Source organism: Neomonachus schauinslandi, chromosome 10 (genome assembly GCF_002201575.2).
Source record: "Neomonachus schauinslandi chromosome 10, ASM220157v2, whole genome shotgun sequence".
Taxonomy (NCBI): Eukaryota; Metazoa; Chordata; class Mammalia; order Carnivora; family Phocidae; genus Neomonachus; species Neomonachus schauinslandi.
The window spans coordinates 114501655-114523018 of record NC_058412.1 but is presented as its reverse complement, the minus strand read 5'-3'; the positions used below and the strand labels follow the sequence as shown (position 1 = coordinate 114523018).

At 43.3% G+C, this 21364-nt stretch overlaps 1 protein-coding gene across 2 annotated transcripts in view; it reads right to left on the bottom strand.

The window, feature by feature from the left end:
• Positions 1 to 21364, bottom strand: part of ACSS2 (acyl-CoA synthetase short chain family member 2) — a 47289-nt gene that overhangs the window by 5574 nt on the left and 20351 nt on the right. Inside the window, exons 3-12 of one of the 2 annotated variants that reach the window (XM_044918598.1) lie at positions 8303 to 8394; positions 7993 to 8096; positions 7675 to 7747; positions 7317 to 7392; positions 7043 to 7157; positions 6034 to 6072; positions 1286 to 1423; positions 785 to 955; positions 372 to 505; positions 44 to 176 (exon numbers count right to left, since the gene is read on the bottom strand). In XM_044918598.1, the coding sequence (XP_044774533.1) occupies positions 44 to 176; positions 372 to 505; positions 785 to 955; positions 1286 to 1423; positions 6034 to 6072; positions 7043 to 7157; positions 7317 to 7392; positions 7675 to 7747; positions 7993 to 8096; positions 8303 to 8394 (1075 nt within the window). The remainder of the gene's footprint in view (positions 1 to 43; positions 177 to 371; positions 506 to 784; positions 956 to 1285; positions 1424 to 6033; positions 6073 to 7042; positions 7158 to 7316; positions 7393 to 7674; positions 7748 to 7992; positions 8097 to 8302; positions 8395 to 21364) is intronic. The other variant, XM_021689019.1, reaches the window with a different exon arrangement.

Here is a 21364-nt window from a genome sequence, read left to right as displayed (position 1 = left end):
CCACACTGTCCCTCAGCCCCAGCCTTCTGATTCCTTTACTCACTGTCTCTGTCTGCCAGAAGGTGTCCACGATGGAACAGCGCTGGGCACCTACCACCTGGTGGTACCACAGCCAGGCCTCAGGGTTAATGGGTTCACCCACTGTGCCTAACACCTGTAAGGATGCCCGGCTATGCCTTGGGCAGGGGAGTGGGAAGAAAGGAAGGCTCTGAGTACCACTGGGAACCAGGAAGACATGCCCAGGCTCTTCTGCCCCCTCCCCTATTCTAGGCCAAGAAGTTGGAACAGTGGAATGGAAAAGACTGTACACAAAGGCCAGCACCTAGCTTTGACGGACCCCCATGGGGCAACAGCTGGGGAGGGGGTCTCACCGGGTGACAGGCTCATCTCCAAACTTCATGAGCAGGCGGATAGCCGTCGGTGCTGTGTAGAACTTGGTCACCTTGTACTTGTCCACGATGTTCCACAGGCGGCTCACGTCCGGGTATGTGGGAATCCCCTCAAACTGACCCCAGTGAAGGCTGGTCATTCCCAGTCCTTTCCAACAGTCCCTCAGTTCCCCTGTCATACCCCAGGCTCAGTATTTTGCCTTTTCTGACATACCCATGTCTTCACTCCCTTACAGACAAGTCAACCCCCTCAGAATTCTTCTTTCTCCAGGGAACAGCTCATTGTGTAAGTCCCCCTGTCCCTAGACCAAGTGGCCTTGGGAGACTGTCACCCAGGATCATCTTGTCCACCCCTAAGTAGGCCAAGTAGCCATGGGTCCCAGCTCCCTTCTCACCAAAACACCAGTGGCACCATTGGCCAGTGGCCCGTAGGTGACGTAGGAATGGCCAGTGATCCAGCCAATGTCTGCTGTGCACCAGAACACATCCTCCGTGTGGAAGTCAAACACGTACTTGAAGGTCGTGGCCACATAGAGCATGTAGCCCCCAACAGTATGTACCACACCCTGGAGGAAGAATAGGGCCTCAGCTTGGGAACTTGGACTCACCCCCACAGAGCACCAAATGTAGGCTGGGCAGAGCTAGAGGAAGATCCTCCTCAGGGATTCTGGCCCTGCCAGCACCCCTTTCATAGCATCCATCTCTCTTCTGTCCCCTTTTCGCCATGTTCCCATCTCACACACCATACACATACATAGTCAGTCATCATTCATATCCACGCCCTAAGATGGTATTTCTGAGCCACTGGAATTACTCTCATACACACGAACATAATTCATCTCTCAACCCTACACAGCCACACACACACACACACACACACACACACACACACTTGCCTTGGGTTTGCCTGTAGAGCCACTGGTGTACAGGATGAAGAGTGGGTCCTCAGCATCACACCACTCAGGCTCACACTCATCCTCTGCCTCTTGCATGAGTTCATGCCACCACAAGTCAACCCCTTGGTTCCAGGAGATCTGCAGGGTTAGGAAGACAGGAATGGGCAGGGAAGAACTGTGAACAGCTCAAGATAGGAGCAGAGATACACTTACCTGGCACCTGGGGTTGGGGAAGTCCTGCCAGGTGGAGGTGCTGGGAGGAGGGGGAGAAATGTGGAATGAGACAGAACAGGAGCAGAACAGCAGGCTTCTTGGGTACTCCTAACACCCTGCTCCCGAGCTCCCCTCATGTAGCCTCAGGCTGAGGAGGACACCTTGGTTGGTCCCTTCTCACCCTTTAGTTCTTAGCTGAAATGTAACCTTCGTAGAAGGGCTTTCCCTCAACAGTATCTGGTAGATTCCCAACCCCGCCCTCACCCTTGCTAGTATTCTTGACCACTACACCATATTTCCTTCCCATCCAGTACATATTTCTAGTTATTTAGTTGTTTGCTTGATTACTGTCTCCCCAACTAGATAGTGACCTCTTTGAGAGCAGTGGCATGTCTTTTTCTTTTTCTTTTTTTCTTTATCCCCAACAGCTAGCAAAATGCCTGGCACTCAATATGCACTCTGTAAATTTTTGTTGGATGAATGAATATGCATACAAAGGCCTACATACAAACATATGTACTTTTGGGACTAGGGGCTTATCAGCAGGGATGCGGACACCACCCAATTCAGAAATGCAAAATTAGTCAGAGTCTGCAGGTGAAGCGGGCACCTGGCCCTGTTAGTATTGAAAAAAAAGTCAACAGCTTTTGGTCCAAGCACTTTTTCCTGAATGTCTAGACCTCATCAATATCTGTAGGTTCCTACCCTAGCTCCACCCCCACCTTCACACCACTGATACCAATGGGTTTCCCATAGAGATATTTGCTTAAAGTTCCATTCAGCAGAAACCCTACTTTAAGTTGGTGGAAAAGGACCAATATGGACTTCTTTTCCCAGTAGAGGGATGTCCCCCTATACTAGAGTATCTTTGATAACTACTTTTGGATCTATCATCCTGAAATTTTCTAACCTCTCATTGAAACTATTTTACTTTCCTAATTATATCACCTCTTTGAACAGCCAGTTTTCAGAGTCTACTCTGTATTGAGGGAAGGTGGGATTCCCTGAACTTCTCCAAAAATTGCACTGGATCTCAATCCTGGTTCTGCCACTTCCTACCTATGTAGGTCCTTGGGCAAGTCACTTTACCTCCAGTTGGTCCTTTTTAAAATGAGGGTAGTCATTCTTTCTTTAATGGTCTCACAGGATTTGGGGAACATCAAAAGAAAAAGGCATTACCTAGAAAATATCATACCTTGAATTGTCCTGTGGAGTGGGAAAGACTGATGAATGTCAGGAAGGATAGAATTTAGTTCAGTTCCACTGAACTCCTCTGGGAAATAAATTCAAGGGTGTGAAAATGGGAACTGTTTGGGGTTTGCTTTAGCTGTCACAAAGCCCTTTCATATTCATTAGCTTCTTGTATGTTCAATGGCTCTGGCTGGCAGGTAGACATGATAATGTAAGAGAAATACCCTACTCCCTATTCCCATGATATGGCCATATGCTAGTTTATTGTGTACATAGTTGGTTAAAAAACCTCAAAGTGTTAAACACATACCTTGATAAATTACAAAATGACTCTCCAACCACTCTCCTCTTTCTGTACTATCTGCCCCTTACTTTAGAGAATTTGAAGCGTCTGGCACATAAACATCATAAGGATGACAGGCTTAGGGGAGCCTGGGTGGCTAAGCTGGTTAAGCATCTCTCGGTTTTGGCTCAGGTCATCATCTCATGGGTCGTGGGATCGAGATCGAGCCCCACATCGGGCTCAGTGTGGAGCCTGCTTGAAGATTCTCTCTGCCAACTGCCCCCACTCACGGGCTCTTTCTCTCTCTAAAGTAGATAAATAAGTCTTAAAAAAACAAAAGAATGACAAGTCCAGACCGAGTGTGGCACCATTAAAAAAAAGAAGAAAAAGAAAGAAGAGAAAGAGGCTTGCCCACAAGCTAGAAAACACTAAAACACCCTATTTTTTAGTGGAATAGCCATATGGGTCTACACATACATTGACACATGGAAATTTTTTTTTTCCTGCCAAATGATCTTCTTGAGATGAGGGCCTTAATGTATTTAAGCAGGAAAGTGTCAATATTGCTTTGGGCAAATGGTCTACAGTACTGGTTTGAATTGTCATAGAAGAGGCACTAGGTACATATAAAGGCAAAGCATAGTTACACTGTGGCAATGAGGGGATTCTTGTAATCTTGTAAAACTGTTTCCTTTGTGGGTATGTGGGTGAGAAGGGCCAGTACCCCAGGTATGGAATGATAACCAGCACTAGGAAGCGGGGTGAGTTCCATTAGTGGTTGGTTAGGAATTCGGTGTGTGCCTATGAGGGCCCACAGCTTTGAACCAGGAAGGTTTCAATTTACTGAAATAAGAATTGATTTGGCCTTTGTGCTTGGACCAGGATAGCTTCAGGGAGGGCAACTGCCAGGTGTGAGAGAGGAACATGAGGAAGTCCATAGGAGACATGAGTGAGGAGAGTACCTCCAAATTGTGCCAGGCCCTCCCTTTAAAGAATGCTTAAGGATGATGGGATGTGGAGCTCTCTCAAGATTTCTGCAGCTCTGGGGTACCTGGGTGGCTCAGTTGTTAAGCGTCTGCCTTTGGCTGGGGTCATCGTCCCGGGGTCCTGGGATCGAGCCCCATATCGGGCTCCCTGCTTGGCGGGGAGCCTGCTTCTCCCTCTCTCACTCCCCCTGCTTGTGTTCCCTCTCTCACTGACTCTCCCTCTGTCAAATAAATAAATAAAATCTTAAAAAAAAAAAAAAGATTTCTGCAGCTTTGACTGCAATTATCAGACCAACAAACCTGGACTTTATAAGCCTATTCTTATGGTCTTTGGTTTTTTGATAACTGATTATTTTCACCTCCAAGAAACAAAAATCCAGGAGCCTGTGGCCTAAGGGTCTCTGGTATTAATAATTATAGGAGTTGGGGCGCCTAGGTGGCTCAGTCGTTAAGCATCTGCCTTCGGCTCGGGTCATGATCCCAGGGTCCTGGGATCGAGCCCCACATCGGGCTCCCTGCTCGGCAGGAAGCCTGCTTCTCCCTCTCCCACTCCCCCTGCTTGTGTTCCCTCTTTCGCTGTGTCTCTCTCTCTGTCAAATAAATAAATAAAATCTTTTAAAAAAATAATTAAAGGAGTTTATTTCCTTTCTGGTTTCCCTTTAGAAATGCCAGGCTGCCTGCTATGTTAAAAGCAATAAAAGCTAACATTTATAGAGTAGTTACTATGTGCCAAAAACCTTATATATACTGACAAAATCCTATCAGGTAGGTACAGTTATTATCCTTATTCTACAGATGGGGAAACTGAGGCAAGAGAGCTTAAGTAGTTTGTCCAAGCTTCCACAGTAGCAGGTGACAGAACTAGGATCTGAACCCAAGTGGCCTGGCTCCAGAGTCTATACTTGAACCACTGAGTTTGTTACATCTTTCAAGAGAAATGTCTTAGGTCTCTGTTTGACTTTTAAAAGGAAAGTAATGTTCCCTGGGAATCAGATCTGTCTCCACCATGCTATGAGAACAGAGAAAAAAGATATTTACCATTAGCAGAAGAGGTTAAGCATAGATTTAGAGTAAGACACCCTATGAAGATGGTAAAATTCAGAGGAATGATGGGTTTTGTGTTTCGTTTTAATAAACAAAGCATTTAAGCCTGTATTATCATCTCTTCATTGCTGATAAGGTAACTGAAACTCAGAGAGGAGAGGTGACTTATTCTAGGATATACAGCTAAAAATCGGTCTCTGGACTCTAAGCCCAGCCTTTCGCTAGTCTAATCTGCTTTGAGCCCCCACTTAGGAATCTCACATCTTAGAACCACCTACAAAGTAATTTTTTTTTTTTAAAGATTTTATTTATTTGACAGAGAGAGACACAGCGAGAGAGGGAACACAAGCAGGGGGAGCGGGAAAGGGAGAAGCAGGCTTCCTGCGGAGCAGGGAGCCCAATGCGGGGCTCGATCCCAGGACCCCGGGATCATGACCTGAGCCGAAGGTAGTCGCTTAACGACTGAGCCACCCAGGCACCCCCTACAAAGTAATTTTTATTCAACCTAGCACTTAATTATATCAGAGAGTTTGTGTGCAGTTTATAAATCCCAAAGTAATATATAAATGTATTTAGGAATCTTCTCTGTTGTCCTATATAAAACTGAGGTTTTCATTTGTAATACATATCTAACTTCCCAACTTGATGGTGAATTCCCAAGGTCAAGTTCTGTACCTCCTCTACTCACTCTCCTCCTATCACCTAGGGCTCTGCCCCAGCTAAGTACATAGTAAAAACTTTCTGACAAGTCACTTGGTCCTCTCTCCCATAAAGGTTCTGAACAGCAGGAGTGCAATGGGATGCCTGTTGCTACCTCTCTGAGATCCATGCTCTATGCCAGTTCAGAGAGGTAGCAACGGGCATTTTGTTTCATGACCCTTCAGAGTAACTTAGATGGCAGAGGACCCAGGGGTAGAAAGAAAGGAGTTAGGTCTGGCAGCCACCTCAATGGAGAAAACAGGCAAAGAGCAGATGAAAACACAGACAAGCACACAGAGAAGCAGTACCCAAGGCGGTGCAGAAATGGATACCTGGGGCCAGATGCGCTTGGGTTTCTCTTTCAGCTTACCCTGTTAAGAGCCCACGGAAAGGGTGGTGAGCAGGGTCTGAGTATAGGGGAGTGGGAGGGAAAGGTCAGTGTGTCCCAAGCCTCTGCTGCCTCCTTTTCTTTCTTTCTTTTTTTTTTTTTTTAAAGATTTTACTTATTTGACAGAGCACAAGGAGAGGGAGAGAGAGGGAGAAGCAGGCTCCCTGCTGAGCAAGGAGCCCGATGTGGGACTCGATCCCAGGACCCTGGGATCATGACCTGGGCCGAAGGCAGCCGCTTAACCGACTGAGCCACCCAGGCGTCCCCTGCCTCCTTTTCTTTAGGCTCCCCTCTTACTGGTCCTCCCAGCCTACATTTTCCTGATCTTACTCCCAACCTCTATACACTCAGAACCCCTAATGCTGAGTCTCCACAATCTCCCTAGACTAGACTATAGCCTCTCTAGCTCTGTGACCCTCAGGGCCCCTCAAGTCACAAATCTCAGGAACTTTTGTCCTTCTGGACCCTGGAGTTTTCATCCTTCATGCCCCTTAGACCTTTGGCTTTTCCACCATTTCCACTAAAAGTGCTGGATCCAAAGCTAAGAAGGGTCATATCGTGAGGGCCAAATCCTGATCCTTCCATGATGGGACCACATAGGTAGCCCACCCCAAGACAGAGACTAGTACACATAGTCACCCAAATCATCCCATTTCTTTCTTTCTTTCCTTTCTTTTCTTTCATTCCTTATTGAATGAAACCAGCCCAGAGTCTCCCTTACAATCTAAGGGAGACTCATGCTAAGTTCCCAAGGTACAGGGGACTCCCTACCAACATTCAAGGTCAAAGTCCCCCAGCTCCCTACCAGCCCTGCCAGAGGAGGCATTCCTAGGATTGCTCCCAGATCCTCTCAGCATTATGTTAAGGAAGGAAAGAAGCATATCAAGAACTTCCTGGGCTGGAAGAGGGAGCCAATTTGAGCCCAGAGGAAAGCACAGCAGTACCAGACTCACCTGTACATCCGGGCATGGCCTCTTAATGGGGGGGGATTGGCTGGGAGAGTCACCTGTGCCCAGCTCTGCCCGCCCCAGGTGCTTGACCACAATGCAGCACCTCACTTGGAAAGCCCTAGAAGAAGGAAAAACCTGAAGTGGTAGGCTAGTTGGCTCAAAAGAGAATTTGGCAGGACCCACCTATGTCCATCTAAGATGGAGGGGACAAAGGGAACCTGTTACTGGGGAAAAGCCCAGTTGACCCAGAGCAGTAGCCAATGCCAAACATACTTACTTCTCCCGACACTTCTCCAGGGCCTCGTCAGCCAGCTCCTTCAGGTTCACAAGCTTTTCCCCCCTGTAGAAGGCATCTTTGGGGAGCAACAGACATTCCAGGCCTTAGGAAGGCACCACACTCCTAGCCCCTTATCCCTAGTGAGCACAATGTTCATGGAGCCCTTCCTGAGGTAGGCCTCTTGACTCTGGCTCTTCCAATTGATTTGAGCTGACAGAGGGTCAGGTGAGGTGGAATCAGGAGTAAGGGTAGGCAGTCCCTACCCTCTATGCTGAGCAGTCGCAAATACCAACTAGCTGATTAGAGATCAAAACTTCGGGTGTGGTGGTTCTGGAAAAGGGGTGAGAGAATTAGTCACCTGTAGTGATAAGAAGGCTGCAACTGGAATCCAGGATCCGTTCACAAAGAGACTCTGCAGAGAAGCCTGCAAACTAGGGAAAGGAAGAAAGACTGAGGGAGAGGAGGACCTAGGAATTAAGTAAACAAGGAAAGGAGACACTCATAAAACCTTCAGGGTTTCTAAACTATGGTCCTAGAAGAAACTGGATATGGAAACTATGACACAAACATTCTAAACTCCTTAGTCTGGTTCTTAAGATCCTCCATCATCCAGGCCCAACCTACTTCTCCAGAGCCCCACCCCCACTAGGTCTCTTTTTCCAGTCCAAATTCCTACCACAATGGAGTGCAGAGCCCCAAGGCGGGCACATGCCAGCATGGCCACCACAAGCTCCGGTATCATGGGCATGTAAATGGCCACTCGGTCACCCTTCCGAATGCCTGCAAATAAAGGACACAGATCATGGACCAGGGACCCTTCCTGCTGCTACTTACTCCTTCTCATTCAGCTACTGCCCCCCACCACAGCTGACCTTTTTTGTTCCCCTATTACCACATTTCTTCCATTCCTTGTCTACTTCCCGCAAGTCCTCAGATACCCCAAGGCAGGACCCTCCAGTCCCCTTCTTATACCCCCTGACACTCACCCTGTTTTTGGAGAACATTGCTGAATCGACACACTTGGACCAGAAGCTCACGATATGTGATCTGGGTGGTCTCCTCTGGTTCATTGCCCTCCCTGAAATACATCAGAAAGAATCAATCAGTCATTAGGGAATATAACCTCTTCCCCCACACAAAAAATAGGAATAGTCATAATAGCCATTCAGGAACACCAAGGCTCCTTATGAATGTCCTGTGAGGGTGAGCTGTCTGCCATCACACCTTGAATTGACTGGTCAGATACTTTGGCCTTTTACAGTATACTTTATACACAAGCTGTGTGTCACTGGAAAATGCAGTGTCCATCTGTGAGCCTCATTTAGGTTGGTAAAATGGGATGATGGTCCCTTCTCTTCCCTCCTAGGGATGTATTAAGGAGAAATGATATCACAGATGTTATTCTTCCTGAACACCGTGTCAAGACTGCATTGGTGTTATTCAAAGTGGGGTCTCCAGATCACTTGCACCCAAGGGAACTTATTTTTTTTTTTTTTAAAGATTTTATTTATTTGACAGAGAGAGACACAGCAAGAGAGGGAACACAAGCAGGGGGGGAAGTGGGAGAGGGAGAAGCAGGCTTCCCGCCGAGAGGGGAGCCCGATGCGGGGCTCGATCCCAGGACCCTGGGATCATGACCTGAGCCGAAGGCAGACGCTTAACGACTGAGCCACCCAGGCGCCCCCAAGGGAACTTACTAAAATGTAGATTCCTGAGCCCCAACTCAGACCTACTGAATCAGAATCACAGAGTCCAAGAATCTGCCTCTTTATTACAAGCTGGTATAAAGATGCAGTTGGTGATTCTTTTTTTTTTTTTTTTTTAAGATTTATTTATTTTAGAGAGAGAGAGAAAGAGCATGAGCGGGAGGGGTAGAGGGAGAGAGAATCTCAAGCAGAGTCTGTGCTTAGTGTGGAGCCAACGCAGAGCTTGATCTCATGACCCTGAGATCACAAACTGAGCCAAAACCAAGAGTCAGATGCTCAACTGACTGCACCACCCAGGCGCCCCTCAGTTGGTGATTCCGATACACATTTAAAGTTTCAGGGGCGACTGGGTGGCTAAGTCGGTTAAGTGTCCAACTCTTGATTTCGGCTCAGGTCATAATCTCCGGGTTGTGAGATTGAGCCCCATGTCGGGTTCAGTGCTGGGCGTGGAGCCTGCCTAAGATTCGCTCTTTCCCTCTCCTCTGCCCCTCCCCTCTCCCCCCTCTAAAAAAATAAATAAAAAATAGTTTCAGAACCACTACACTTTATCATCTGATTTCTGTCTACCTCCTCAGCCTTGCCTGTCCTTCCTAGGTTTCAGCCTAGTTTCCTTCACATTTGCTTACTGAACAACTAGTTATGTGCTATATACATATACAGAAATAAGGCACTGATGAACAAGACAAGCGAGATCCCTGACAACATGGAGCTTATATTCCAATAACAGTTCAAAAATTATACAAGTAACAAATACAGCCAAGATACTTTCAGATGATAAGCATTATGAAGGATATAAAGAATGATATAATAATGAGTGACTAATTGGAAATACTTTTTTAAAAAGACATCTTAAGGAATTTCCATGACTGTATGTGAAGATTTAATGACCCCTGGTGGGTTTATTTTCAATTTTATGATTTTTTTGAATAATACATATAAACAAATGGTACTACAAAAAAAGATATGTAATGAGAAGTGTCCCTCCCACCCCTATTCCCCAGTCACCCTGCCAATTGGCAACCACTGTTCGTACTATGTTATGTAACTTTCCAGAAATAGTCAGTATGCAGACAGGACCACTCCTAATAGGTTGGAGGGTGTAGAGCAACTGAACTAATGTGAAGTGACCAAGATAATCACTTTGGAAGAAGACTACACTGTTAGCATCTTTCATAAGATCCTTCGGATCATATATCCTTTGGATAGAAGGAAGATAGAAATTTAAAAACTAAATTTAAAAAATTGAATTTCAATACAGTTCAGAAGAGAGATAAGCACCTCACAGTCCCCAGCCAGTCCATAGATGGGAAGAGCTGTTTTAACCATGGGACAGGCCTATTATAGAAGCATTACATATATGTATTTATGTTTACATATTCTTGTTTTTTCTATACAAAGATGGTATACAATACACACTATTCTGTATAGTGTTTTTTATTGAGTATAATATATATCCAATAAACTACATGAATATTAAGTATAGAGCTCAATCATCTTGCTTTTTTAAAAATTTAACAATATACCTTGATATAATTCTCCATCAAGACTTACAGTGCTGTTTCATTTTCTTTGTCATCTGCATAATGTTCCACAGTTTGTATGTGCCATAGTTTATCTAACAAATAAATGCTTCAATGAATATCCTTATTCAAATGTCATTTTACTCATTGCAAATATATCTGCAGGATAAATTACTAGAAATGAAATTGTTGGGTCAAAGGATATGTGCATTTTAAATATTAATAAACATTAGAGGACAACTACTTAAATAATGGTCAGAGAAAGCCTCCCCCTGGGGAGGTGATACTTGAGCTAAAAGACGCAAGTAATGAGAAGTAGTCAACCATATGAATTCTTGAGAAGGGTACCCTGAGCAGAGAGAACATCGAAATTTGGAAAGGCAATGAGGCAGTAAAGAACTTGGCCTATTCAAAGAACAGTAAGGGAGACAGCATGGCTAAAGCATACGTAAGAATGCAGGTAAGAATGTAAGAAGCAGGTAAGAATGAGAGTTACGCAGCAGCCAGATCACATAGGGCCTTGTAGTAATGGTAAGAAGTTTGAATTTTATTCTAAGTGGGATCCTTCTGGCTTCCTATACACAAAAGCCGACCTCCACACTTTTGATCATGCCATTGCCCGTGCAGAACACCTTCCCCTCTCCTTCTGGCACCAGCACCACATAGCCCTCCCTAAATACTGCAGGCCATTGCTCTCCCTCTCTTGCCTTACTACCCAGAGTACTCAAAAAAGAGGTAACTAAAACCCAGAGAGATGTAGTAGCTTGGCCAAGGTCAAACAGTAAGTGGTAGAGCCAAGAATAGATCCTCAGGTCTTCGCATTTCAAGGCACAACTCTTTTGCCTCATAGTGTGAAGGGCAGGGACTAGCAGGGAAACCAGGCCTTGGAGGTTATACAGAAGATTATCAGCCTCTTTCCAGCTCCTGGCTTGATGAGTCAGTTACTATCCTCTCCTTGGCTTAGCCTTCCTAGGGCTAAGAGGAGTCAAGCACAGAGAGCTCTCTAAAGTAAGAAGGTACACAGAGAGAGGAACTGGCAAATGGCCCTGAATGCCAGAGGCAAAAAGCCATTTTCTTAACTGGCCCACTGATGAGTGCCACAGAAACTTCAGAACATCTCATTATGGCTAAATGCCGACATATACCACACACCCATGCACACATATCCCCACATGTGTACCACATACCAGCTCACCTGTGTGTGCTTGCATGCATAAAATCACATATACTAATATACAAAACATTGTAGGCATAAAAGCTGCCCATTTGTACACAGAGGCACAAATAAGGAGAAATATATGGACCCAGGACTCAAACATGGGCCTATCTGCAAGTACGTGCACCACACTTACGTACCCACCTATGTGCACAGCTTGCCCCTCCTGAAACATTAGCAAATCATTGTTTTATTTGCTTCACATAACTTTCCATTATCTGAAATTATCTTGTGTATTTTATTTGCTTGTGTATTACCTGTGTCTTTTATTGAAATATAAGCTCCATGGTAACAGAGAATTTGCCTGTCTTGTTCATTACTACATCCCTAGAACCTAGAATAGAGCTTGGTACATAGAAGGTATACAGGAACAGATAAGCACAAACCTATATAAGAACTGCTTACTTGAGCCCACTTCTAGTTACACACACATACACACACACCCCACAGTGTACACTCCACTCCCAGGCTCTGGGCTCAAGTTATGCATTATTGATACAGGCACCTTACTCCTTCCAGTGTCTTCTTTCTCTGACATACACACCAGGCTGGGGCCCCTGGCTCATTAGGAGGAGGAGGTGAACAGAATACTGGCCTACTGCAGCTCCCAAGCCCTCTAGGATGTTAATTTTTTTAAAAAGATTTTATTTATTTATTTGCCAGAGAGAAAGCGTGCGCAAGACAGCGAGAGTATAAGAAGAGGGAGGAGCAGGCAGAGGGAGAAGCAGGGTCCCCGCCGAATAAGGAGCCTGAAGCCAGGCTCGATCCCAGGGCCCTGGGATCATGACCTGAGCCAAAGGCAGACGCTTAACCGACTAAGCCACCCAGGCGCCCCGGATGGATGTTAAGAATTTTTAAAAGAACATTCAGTTTAGTCTCCTAACTCCAAAGAGATCCAAAGAGGCCATTTAATGTGCTCAAGATCACACGGTGCGTTGTGGCACAGAAGATTTCACTTTCCTTGTGATCTATTTCCTTGTGTACTACCTTTTTTACATTTACTGGGGCTTTCTATTTCCCATTACACCTTGGGTTCTTGGAGGGCAGGAATCATGTCCTCTTCCTCTCGATCTCCTCCAGGCTCAGTTGGCACAGTAAGTTCTTAAGGTTCATGGTTGAATCATAGAAAACCTGATAATTGATTAATGACAGGGAAGGCTGGGACTCCCCTCTTTATATGAGGGACAGTCACTGTACTGGAGATTTTAGTTCCCTAGACGAGCAGAAAAGTAAGGCACAGGATAGAGGAAAGAGCTGGGGTGAAAAATAGGTGGAAAAAGTTAGGTTCTTCACAGAAACAGAGGGCAGGATCTAACCTGGCGGGTTAGGCCTTCTAGAGAAGAAGAACCCAGATGAGAAAAGGAGTCAAACCCATTATGAGCTGTTTAGCCTGGAGAAGAGAAGATATTGAGATACCTGAGGTAAGTTTCAATATCTGTATCTTTGTTGCTTCTACTCTGGTTCAGACCACCTTCATCTCTTGCCTGGATGACCACAATGGCCCCAAACTGGTCTCCCACTTCACTCTTACCCTCTTCCAATCCATACATCATCTGGAATAATCTATTAAAAACATAAACCAGATTGTATCACCTACTGCTTAAAATCCTTTAGTGGCTTTCATTGCATGTAGAAGAAAATCCAAACTTCTACTATGCCTTGTATCTTCTCCAACTCATGTTGTGCCATTGTCCCATTTTGCTCAATAGACTCCAAACACATTATTAGCCTTCTTACTGATAGAATATGCCATGTTCTTCCCCCAGTTTTTCAAACGGTTTGCTCTAGGTCATGCTTCAGATCACTCTAAGTAGCATCAGCCCTTCCTATTATTCTTCATCACAACACTGTTCATTTTTTTCATAGCATTTTTCAAGCTACAATTGTATTATTTTTTGTTTTGTTTTTTTTAAGTTGGCATTTTATTTTTTTATTATGTTCTGTTAATCACCATACATTACATCATTTATAATTGTATTATTATTTATTTTTCTAATTGTCCGTCTCTCCTACTAGACTGTATGCTTCCTGAAGGCATAGACCAAATTGGTTTTGTTTACTGCTGAATCCCCAGTGCCTTGCAAAGGCTTGTATATAGTCAGTGCTCAGTAAGTACTTACTGAATAAATGAATGAACCTGAAGGATTATTATGCGAAAGAAGCAGACTAGTGTTATGTAACTACAAATGGAAGAGGTGGGTCAATTGGGAGATTTCAATATAAGGAAAGCCTTTCTAACTGTCAGAACTGTCCAATGACAGAAGATACTCCTTCAAGAGCTTCCTAACTCTGTATAAAATCTGGGATTTGCAGGGATCGTAAAGAGCAGACTCCAAGACATGGCTGGGACCAACCAAGCATGGCCAATGTGTCTCAAAGCATGGTCACACAGTGTCAATAATGCAAATTCCAAGGCCCCACCCCATATAGCTGCTATATAGGATTGTATAGATTGGGCCAAAAAAACCCTGACACCTACTAGATCATTTTCCAGGGAGTGGGGGCCTTAGAATTCTCATTTTATAAGCAACCCATGTCATTCGTGTTTTCTGAAGTTTGAGATGACCTTTAAGGTTCTTCCAACTTTGAGATTCTTTGATTATGTAAAATTAAGAAAACACATGAAATAATGTATTCTATGATCCATAAAGCACTGCACAAATGTGAGGCACTCAGATGTAGGTATACCCTCAAATCATTTTCCCTTTCACCAAGGGAAGAGGGAGTGGGAGCAACATAACTTTACTAATTAGCAGACTGATGTTCCCTCTGGATACTCCTGCCCTAGTCACAGTGAAGAGGGAGAAGGGCTGGAGGAGGAGGTGAGAGGAGGCACACCCCAAAGACTGAATCATAAATCACTTAGAATGCCAGAGGAGGACAGGGCTTTCAATGTCCACCACCCTTATTTACAGATGAGAAACCTGATACAGTGATGGCCTCAAGGTTACTTAGCACATTAGTAGCCCCATTATTCTAAAGCAGTGCTATCCAACATAATAGCCACAAGCCACATATAGCTATTGAACATGTGAAATATGGCAGAAGAACTAAATGTTTAATTTTATTTAATTTTAATTATTTTAAATATTAATAGTCACCTATGTCTAGTTATAGTATCTAAATGTCTAGTTTAGGCATTTCTCCTCCTAAACAACATGGCCTCCAAAAGGAGGATGTTTTTTTCCAAAGTCAGAATTAGCATTAGGAAGAAAATCAAACTGTAGGTGTCCTGAGAACTGTAGAGTTGAAGTCCACCAAGGATGGATTTTAGCATACTTGTAATTACCCAAGAGAATTAAAAACATATACTCCTACAAAACCTTGTACACAAATGTTCATAGTAGCATTATTCATGATATTAAAAAGAGAAAACAATCCAGATATCCATCAACTGAAGAAAGAATAAATAAAATGTGGTATATCTATATAATGGAATATTATCTAGCATAAAAAGGAATGAAGTACTAAGTCAATCAGAGAAAGACAATTATCATATGATCTCACTGATATGTGGAATTTGAGAAACAAGGCAGAGCATCATAGGGAAAGAGAGGAAAAAATGAAACAAGACGAAACCAGAGGGAGACAAACCATAATAGACTCTTAATCTCAGGAAATAAACTGAGGGTTGCTGGAGTGGATGGGGGTGGGAGGGATGGGGTGGCTGGGTGATGGACACTGGGGAGGGTATGTGTTGTGGTGAACGCTATGTATTGTGTAAGACTTATGAACCACAGACCTGTAACCTGAAACAAATAATACATTATATGTTAATAATAATAAAAAATTGTAAAATTAATAAATTAATAAATTTTAAAAAAAGAAATGAAGTACTGATACATGCTACAACACTTGTGAACCTTTAAAAGATTATGGTAAGTAAAAGAAGCTGGGAAAAAAGGCCACATGTTGTATGATTCCATTTATATGAAATGTGCAGAACAGTCAGAGCCATGGAGACAGAAAATAGATTAGTGGTTGCCCAGGGCTACAGTGGGAAAAGTTGGAGGAAAATGAGGAGTGACTGCTAATGAATATGGGGTTTCTTTTTGGGGTGGTGAAAATGTTCTAAAATTGGTTGTGATGGGGGCACCTGGGTGGCTCAGTCAGTTGGGCATCTGCCTTCGGCTTGGATCATGATCCCAGGGTCCTGGAATCAAGCCCTGCGTCAGGCTCTCTGCTCAGCGGGAGCCTGCTTCTCCCTCTCCTGCCACTCTCCCTCCTTGTACTCTCTCTCTGTGTCAAATAAATAAAGAAATCTTTTAAAAATAAATAAAATAAAATAAAATTGGCTGCGATGATGATTGTACAACTCTGTGAATATAACAAAAATCACTGACTTGTACACTTTAAATGGGTAAGTTGCATGGTATGAATTATATCTCAAATCTTAAAATTTTGTGATTTTGATTAGAATTGCAATAACATACAGATTAATTTGGAAAGACAGACATCTTTACAAATCTTCCTTTCCAGAAGGTTTGCCTCTTAGCACTAGTCATTTATTCATTCATTCATACTGTTGATTCATTCATTCATTCTTTTTTTTTTTTAAAGATTTTATTTATTTATTTGAGAGAGAGAGAATGAGAGAGAGCAAGCACATGAGAGGGGGGAGGGTCAGAGGGAGAAGCAGACTCCCTGCCGAGCAGGGAGCCCGATGCGGGACTTGATCCAGGGACTCCAGGATCATGACCTGAGCCGAAGGCAGTCGCTTAACCAACTGAGCCACCCAGGCGCCCCCATTCATTCTCTATTTGCCTAAAGATTTGGCACTTATTTATTTTATTTTATTTTTTTTTAATTTTATGGAATTTGTTTTTTAAGATTTTTATTTATTTGACAGAGAGACACAGCAAGAGAGGGAACACAAGCAGGGGGAGGGGGAGAAGGAGAAGCAGGCTTCCCATGGAGCAGGAAGCGGGATGTGGGGCTCGATCCCAGGACCCAGGGATCACGACCTGAGCCCAAGGCAGACACTTAATGACTGAGCCACCCAGGCACCCCAGCACTTATTTATTTTAATGTTATAGTCATATGTATACATCTGTTTCCTTCACTGGACTGTAAGTTCCTTAAAGGCAGACAAGACATCTTTTTATCTTTTTCCTCCTCAGTGCTTAGCATAAAATTTGACACACAGTGGGTACTTAATACATAATTGTGAAATAAATGGGAGAAAGAAAGAAAGAAAGAAAGTAAGAAAGTAAGTTAGTTCTCTGCTCATATGACCAGCCAGATCCAGGCTGATCAGAGAGAGGAAACATGGAAAGAAAGGGGATTATAGAGGATACAAACAAAGTAGATAGATGCTAGACAGGCAGGGGGAAATGGGAGACATAGAGGGAGAAGAGTATAAAACTTATGGAATGGGATCTGGAGAAATATCAAGAAGAGTTTCTTGAGTCCCTACACTGGGCTCAGTTCTGGACTCTGCCATGGGAGAGACTGCAATAAGACCCTGGAGTTGAGGTTCAGGTTATGGGACTTGTGCTTTGCACTCTAGGCTATTATTGCATCCTGTCCTCATGCCAGCTATTTTCAGGCTTTGATCCAGGAACCTTGTGCCTGTTCCCTTTAGCCTAAGTGGCTTTGGTGCCAGTTGGATTCTGCAACTCTTCTCTGTTGACAAGGCAGACCTAGGTCAGTATAGAAGGTAACAATTTCCCACTGCTTACATGCCTACTTACAGGAGGGAAATCATATACACTCATTCCTTCCATACTGTGCACTATGCTAGCCTTACCCAAAACAAGTGAATGAGGGCAGTCCTCTCAGATCCTTTATTATCACAGCATTTGGAATGTTGCCTAAAACAGAAATATGCCTAGAGCAGAAAAAGAAAGTGGAAAGAACAGCAGAGGGCACTGTTTTATACCTACATCGGGTGTCTCAATTTTGACACATGCAAAAATATTTATTACAATGGTTCTTTGTTATTTAGGTAGATAGCATGGTTGAAATCATTAGTGTTCATGGTAGGGTACTCTATTCCTATGGGTAGTTGAGCAAGAAAAGTTTTAAGAGAGTAAGTGTCCAGATTCTCAACTTCCATATGTAATCTTTCCTAACACTGATCTGTCTGCGCTGGTTCTCCTTTTTCACTTTATCCTTCACAAATATACTTCTCCCACTCTATTTTAAAAAGAAAAAAAGGAGGCACCTGGGTGGTTCAGTCGGTTGGGGGTCTGCCTTCGGCTCAGGTCATGATCGCGGGGTCCTGGGATTGAGCCCCGAGCCCCACCTCGGACTACCTCCTCAGCAAGGAGTCCTCTTCTCCCTCTGCCCGTCCCCTGCTTGTGCATGTGCGCTCTCTCTCTCCCTCAAATAAATGAAATCTTTAAAAAATAAAAATAATTTTTTAAATGCCATCTCTCTCTCTTATCCCAAACATTATGCCTATACCATGCCAAGGTTAAAAAACAAAAAACAAAAACCCTCCAGAGTGCCAAAGGGACAATTTGAGAACTGTTAACCTCAGAGGGAAAGGCCCAAGAGAGCAAATCAGAGAGCTTTCTTAAGAAATCAATACTGAAAGGAGTAATATCTTAATTTATCCAGGTGACAAACTCATGGTAACACTACTTGCCTTATTTCTCTTAAAATCATAATTCAGAAGTTAAATAGTTATCATATTTATTTTAATCAAAAAAGAAGTTGGGCATTTTCTAACAAAGTAAATCTCATTTGGCTGATTTGTTAGCAGTGAGAACTTGCTATGCAAATTAGGTTATATGGTGGACATTTTCTATAGATTATATGAGCTGGTGGACATTTTCTATAGATTATATGAGCTAAATTTGCAGTTCCAAGATTTCAAAAAAGATATATGAAATATATACATGTATATAACAGAAAAACACATTGGAAATTATTTTTTTGCAATTATTATTTTTTAAAGATTTTATTTATTTGAGAGAGAGAGAGCACGAGTGCACGCACACAAGCCCAGGGGAGGGGCAGAGGGAGAGGGAGAAGCAGGCTCCCTGTTGAGCAAGGAGCCTGAGATGGGGCTTGGTCCCAGAACCCTGGGATCTTGACCAGAGCTGAAGGCAGATGCTTAACCAAATGAGCCACCCAGGTGCCCCAATTTTTGCAATTATTTAATCTTATGATAAAATGTTTAAATGTGAACTTCAAAATGTGTAAAGAGTTACATAATTTTTCAAAACTCTTTTAGATATATAATTTAAAAAGTTTCAGACCACTAATCTAAATAATTATTTTTCTGGGGCACCTGGGTAGCACAGTCAGTTAAGCATCCAACTCTTGGTTATGGCTCAGGTTGTGATCTCAAGGTCGTGAGATCAAGCCCCATGTTGGACTCCATGGGCTCCTCAGTGTGGAGTCTGCTTGAGATTCTCTCTCCCTCTCCCTCTACCCCTCCTGCTCATCTCTCTCAAATAAATAAATAAATAAATAAATAAATAAAACAAATACATATTTTTCAAAGGTATCCTGCAACTGCCCACCACATCTGAGGATGTTATAAAAATACAAGTCATAAGTCTTATCCTTTGGAGATTCTGATTTGATAGGCTGGTGGGATCCAGGAATCTGGATTATTAACAAGATCCTCAGATAATTATTTGGAGTCACCAGACCTAGATCTATTGTTTACCCCTAATTCAATGTATGAATTTACACAAATTTTCCCCTCTCTCTGAGCCTCAGTTTCCTTCTCCATAAAGTATTAGAGGGGAGGAGGGAGAAGATTGGTATTAGACTAGATAAGTTCTTTTTTTTTTTAAAGATTTTATTTATTTATTTGACAGAGAGAGACACAGAGAGAGAGGGAACACAAGCAGGGGGAGTGAAAGAGAAGCAGGCCTACCACCGAGCAGGGAGCCTGATGTGGGGCTCGGTCCCAGGACCCTGGGATCATGACCTGAGCCAAAGGCAGACGCTTAATGACTGAGCCACCCAGGTGCCCCTAGACTAGATAATTTCTAATGTATCTTAGACTCCTTGATTCTCATTACTTCCTTTCAGAGGCAGGAGAATGGGCCCTAAAAAGTCAGTTTCAGAGAAAAGAGGTTTTATTTACATAGGGGCAGGGTACAGCGGGGAGAACAAACTTAGCTGAGGTAGAGGCCAAATAGAAGTAAATAAAATAAAATTAATAAAAATAAGGGGCACCTGGGTGACTTGGGTCATGATCTCGGGGTCATAGGATTGAGCCCCACATCGGGCTCTGCACTCAGCATGGAGTCTGCTTGAGATCCCCTCTCCCCTTCCTTCTACCCCTCCCCCTGCTCATGCTTGTGCTCTCTCTCTCTCTCAGTCTAAAATAAATAAATAAAATCCTTTTTAAAAAAGTAATAAAATAAAACCTGACATGCCTGTCTCACACGGTATTTGTGTAGATCAAATGGGAATCCAGCTAATTCCTTACACGAGTATGGAATAAAACTACATTAGAGGATAATCCTTTACCTGATCCTTACAGCTACTTTAGCAATAGGGAGAGCAGGTATAATTATCCCCGTTTTTTTTTTTTTTTTAAAGATTTTATTTATTTGACAGAGAGAGACACAGCGAGAGAGGGAACACAAGCGGGGGGAGCGGGAGAGGGAGAAGCAGGCTTCCCGCGGAGCAGGGAGCCCAATGCGGGGCTCGATCCCAGGACCCTGGGATCATGACCTGGGCCGAAGGCAGACGCCTAACGACTGAGCCACCCAGGCGCCCCAATTATCCCCGTTTTAAAGATCCAAGAAATCCAGAGGAAGTGGCTTGCCAAGGCTACACAATGGGATTAAGAAAAATCTGTAACTAGGTCCCAAGTTTCTGACTTCCAGGCTAGTGTTTGTTGAACTACACCAATTTGGAGTTTACTGAAATGGACATAGAGAAGACTCTTTCCTAAGAATCTCCAGGAACACTGTGAGGAAGAATGAAGGAGACGCTCATCCACTTTGAGCTTTAGCCCATGGTCAAGATCATGCACACCACAATCTCTTCAATATCCTGAGAACTTCCTGAAAGACCCAAAACCTCTGGCAAGGAAGTCTGCATATGTCTACCTTCACAGTCAAGCACTGTACAGTCACTTTGCTCCTAGAGACATGACCCCCATTCTCTGAAATAAGGCAAAATACATTGTCTCCAACATTCTCTTCCTAAATAAAATTCCAGCTCACAGGCAAAAATCTTGCCCCACCCTCCCAGAATGTGAGCTCCATGAGGACAAGGACCAGATCTCTTTTGTTTATTGCTATGTCTAAGCACCTAATACATGCCTGGCACATACCATAAATATCTATACATTAATTTTTTTTAAAAACCTGCTGCTAGAAGCTAATGTCCATGGAGCACAGCTATCTATAAGTTGGATCCTTGCCTAATAGCATATACAAAAATTAACTCAAAGTGAATCAAGGACCTAACTTTAAGACCTAAAGCAATAAAATTCTTAGAAGAAAACATAAAAATTTCATGACTTTAGATTTGACAATGATTTCTCAGATATGACACCAAAAACACAGGAAACAAAAGAAAAAATAGACATTGGACTTCATAAAAGTTTTAAATTGATACATACTGTATCAAAAAACACTATCCCCATAGTAAAAAGGCAACCAACAGCATGGGAGAAAATATTGG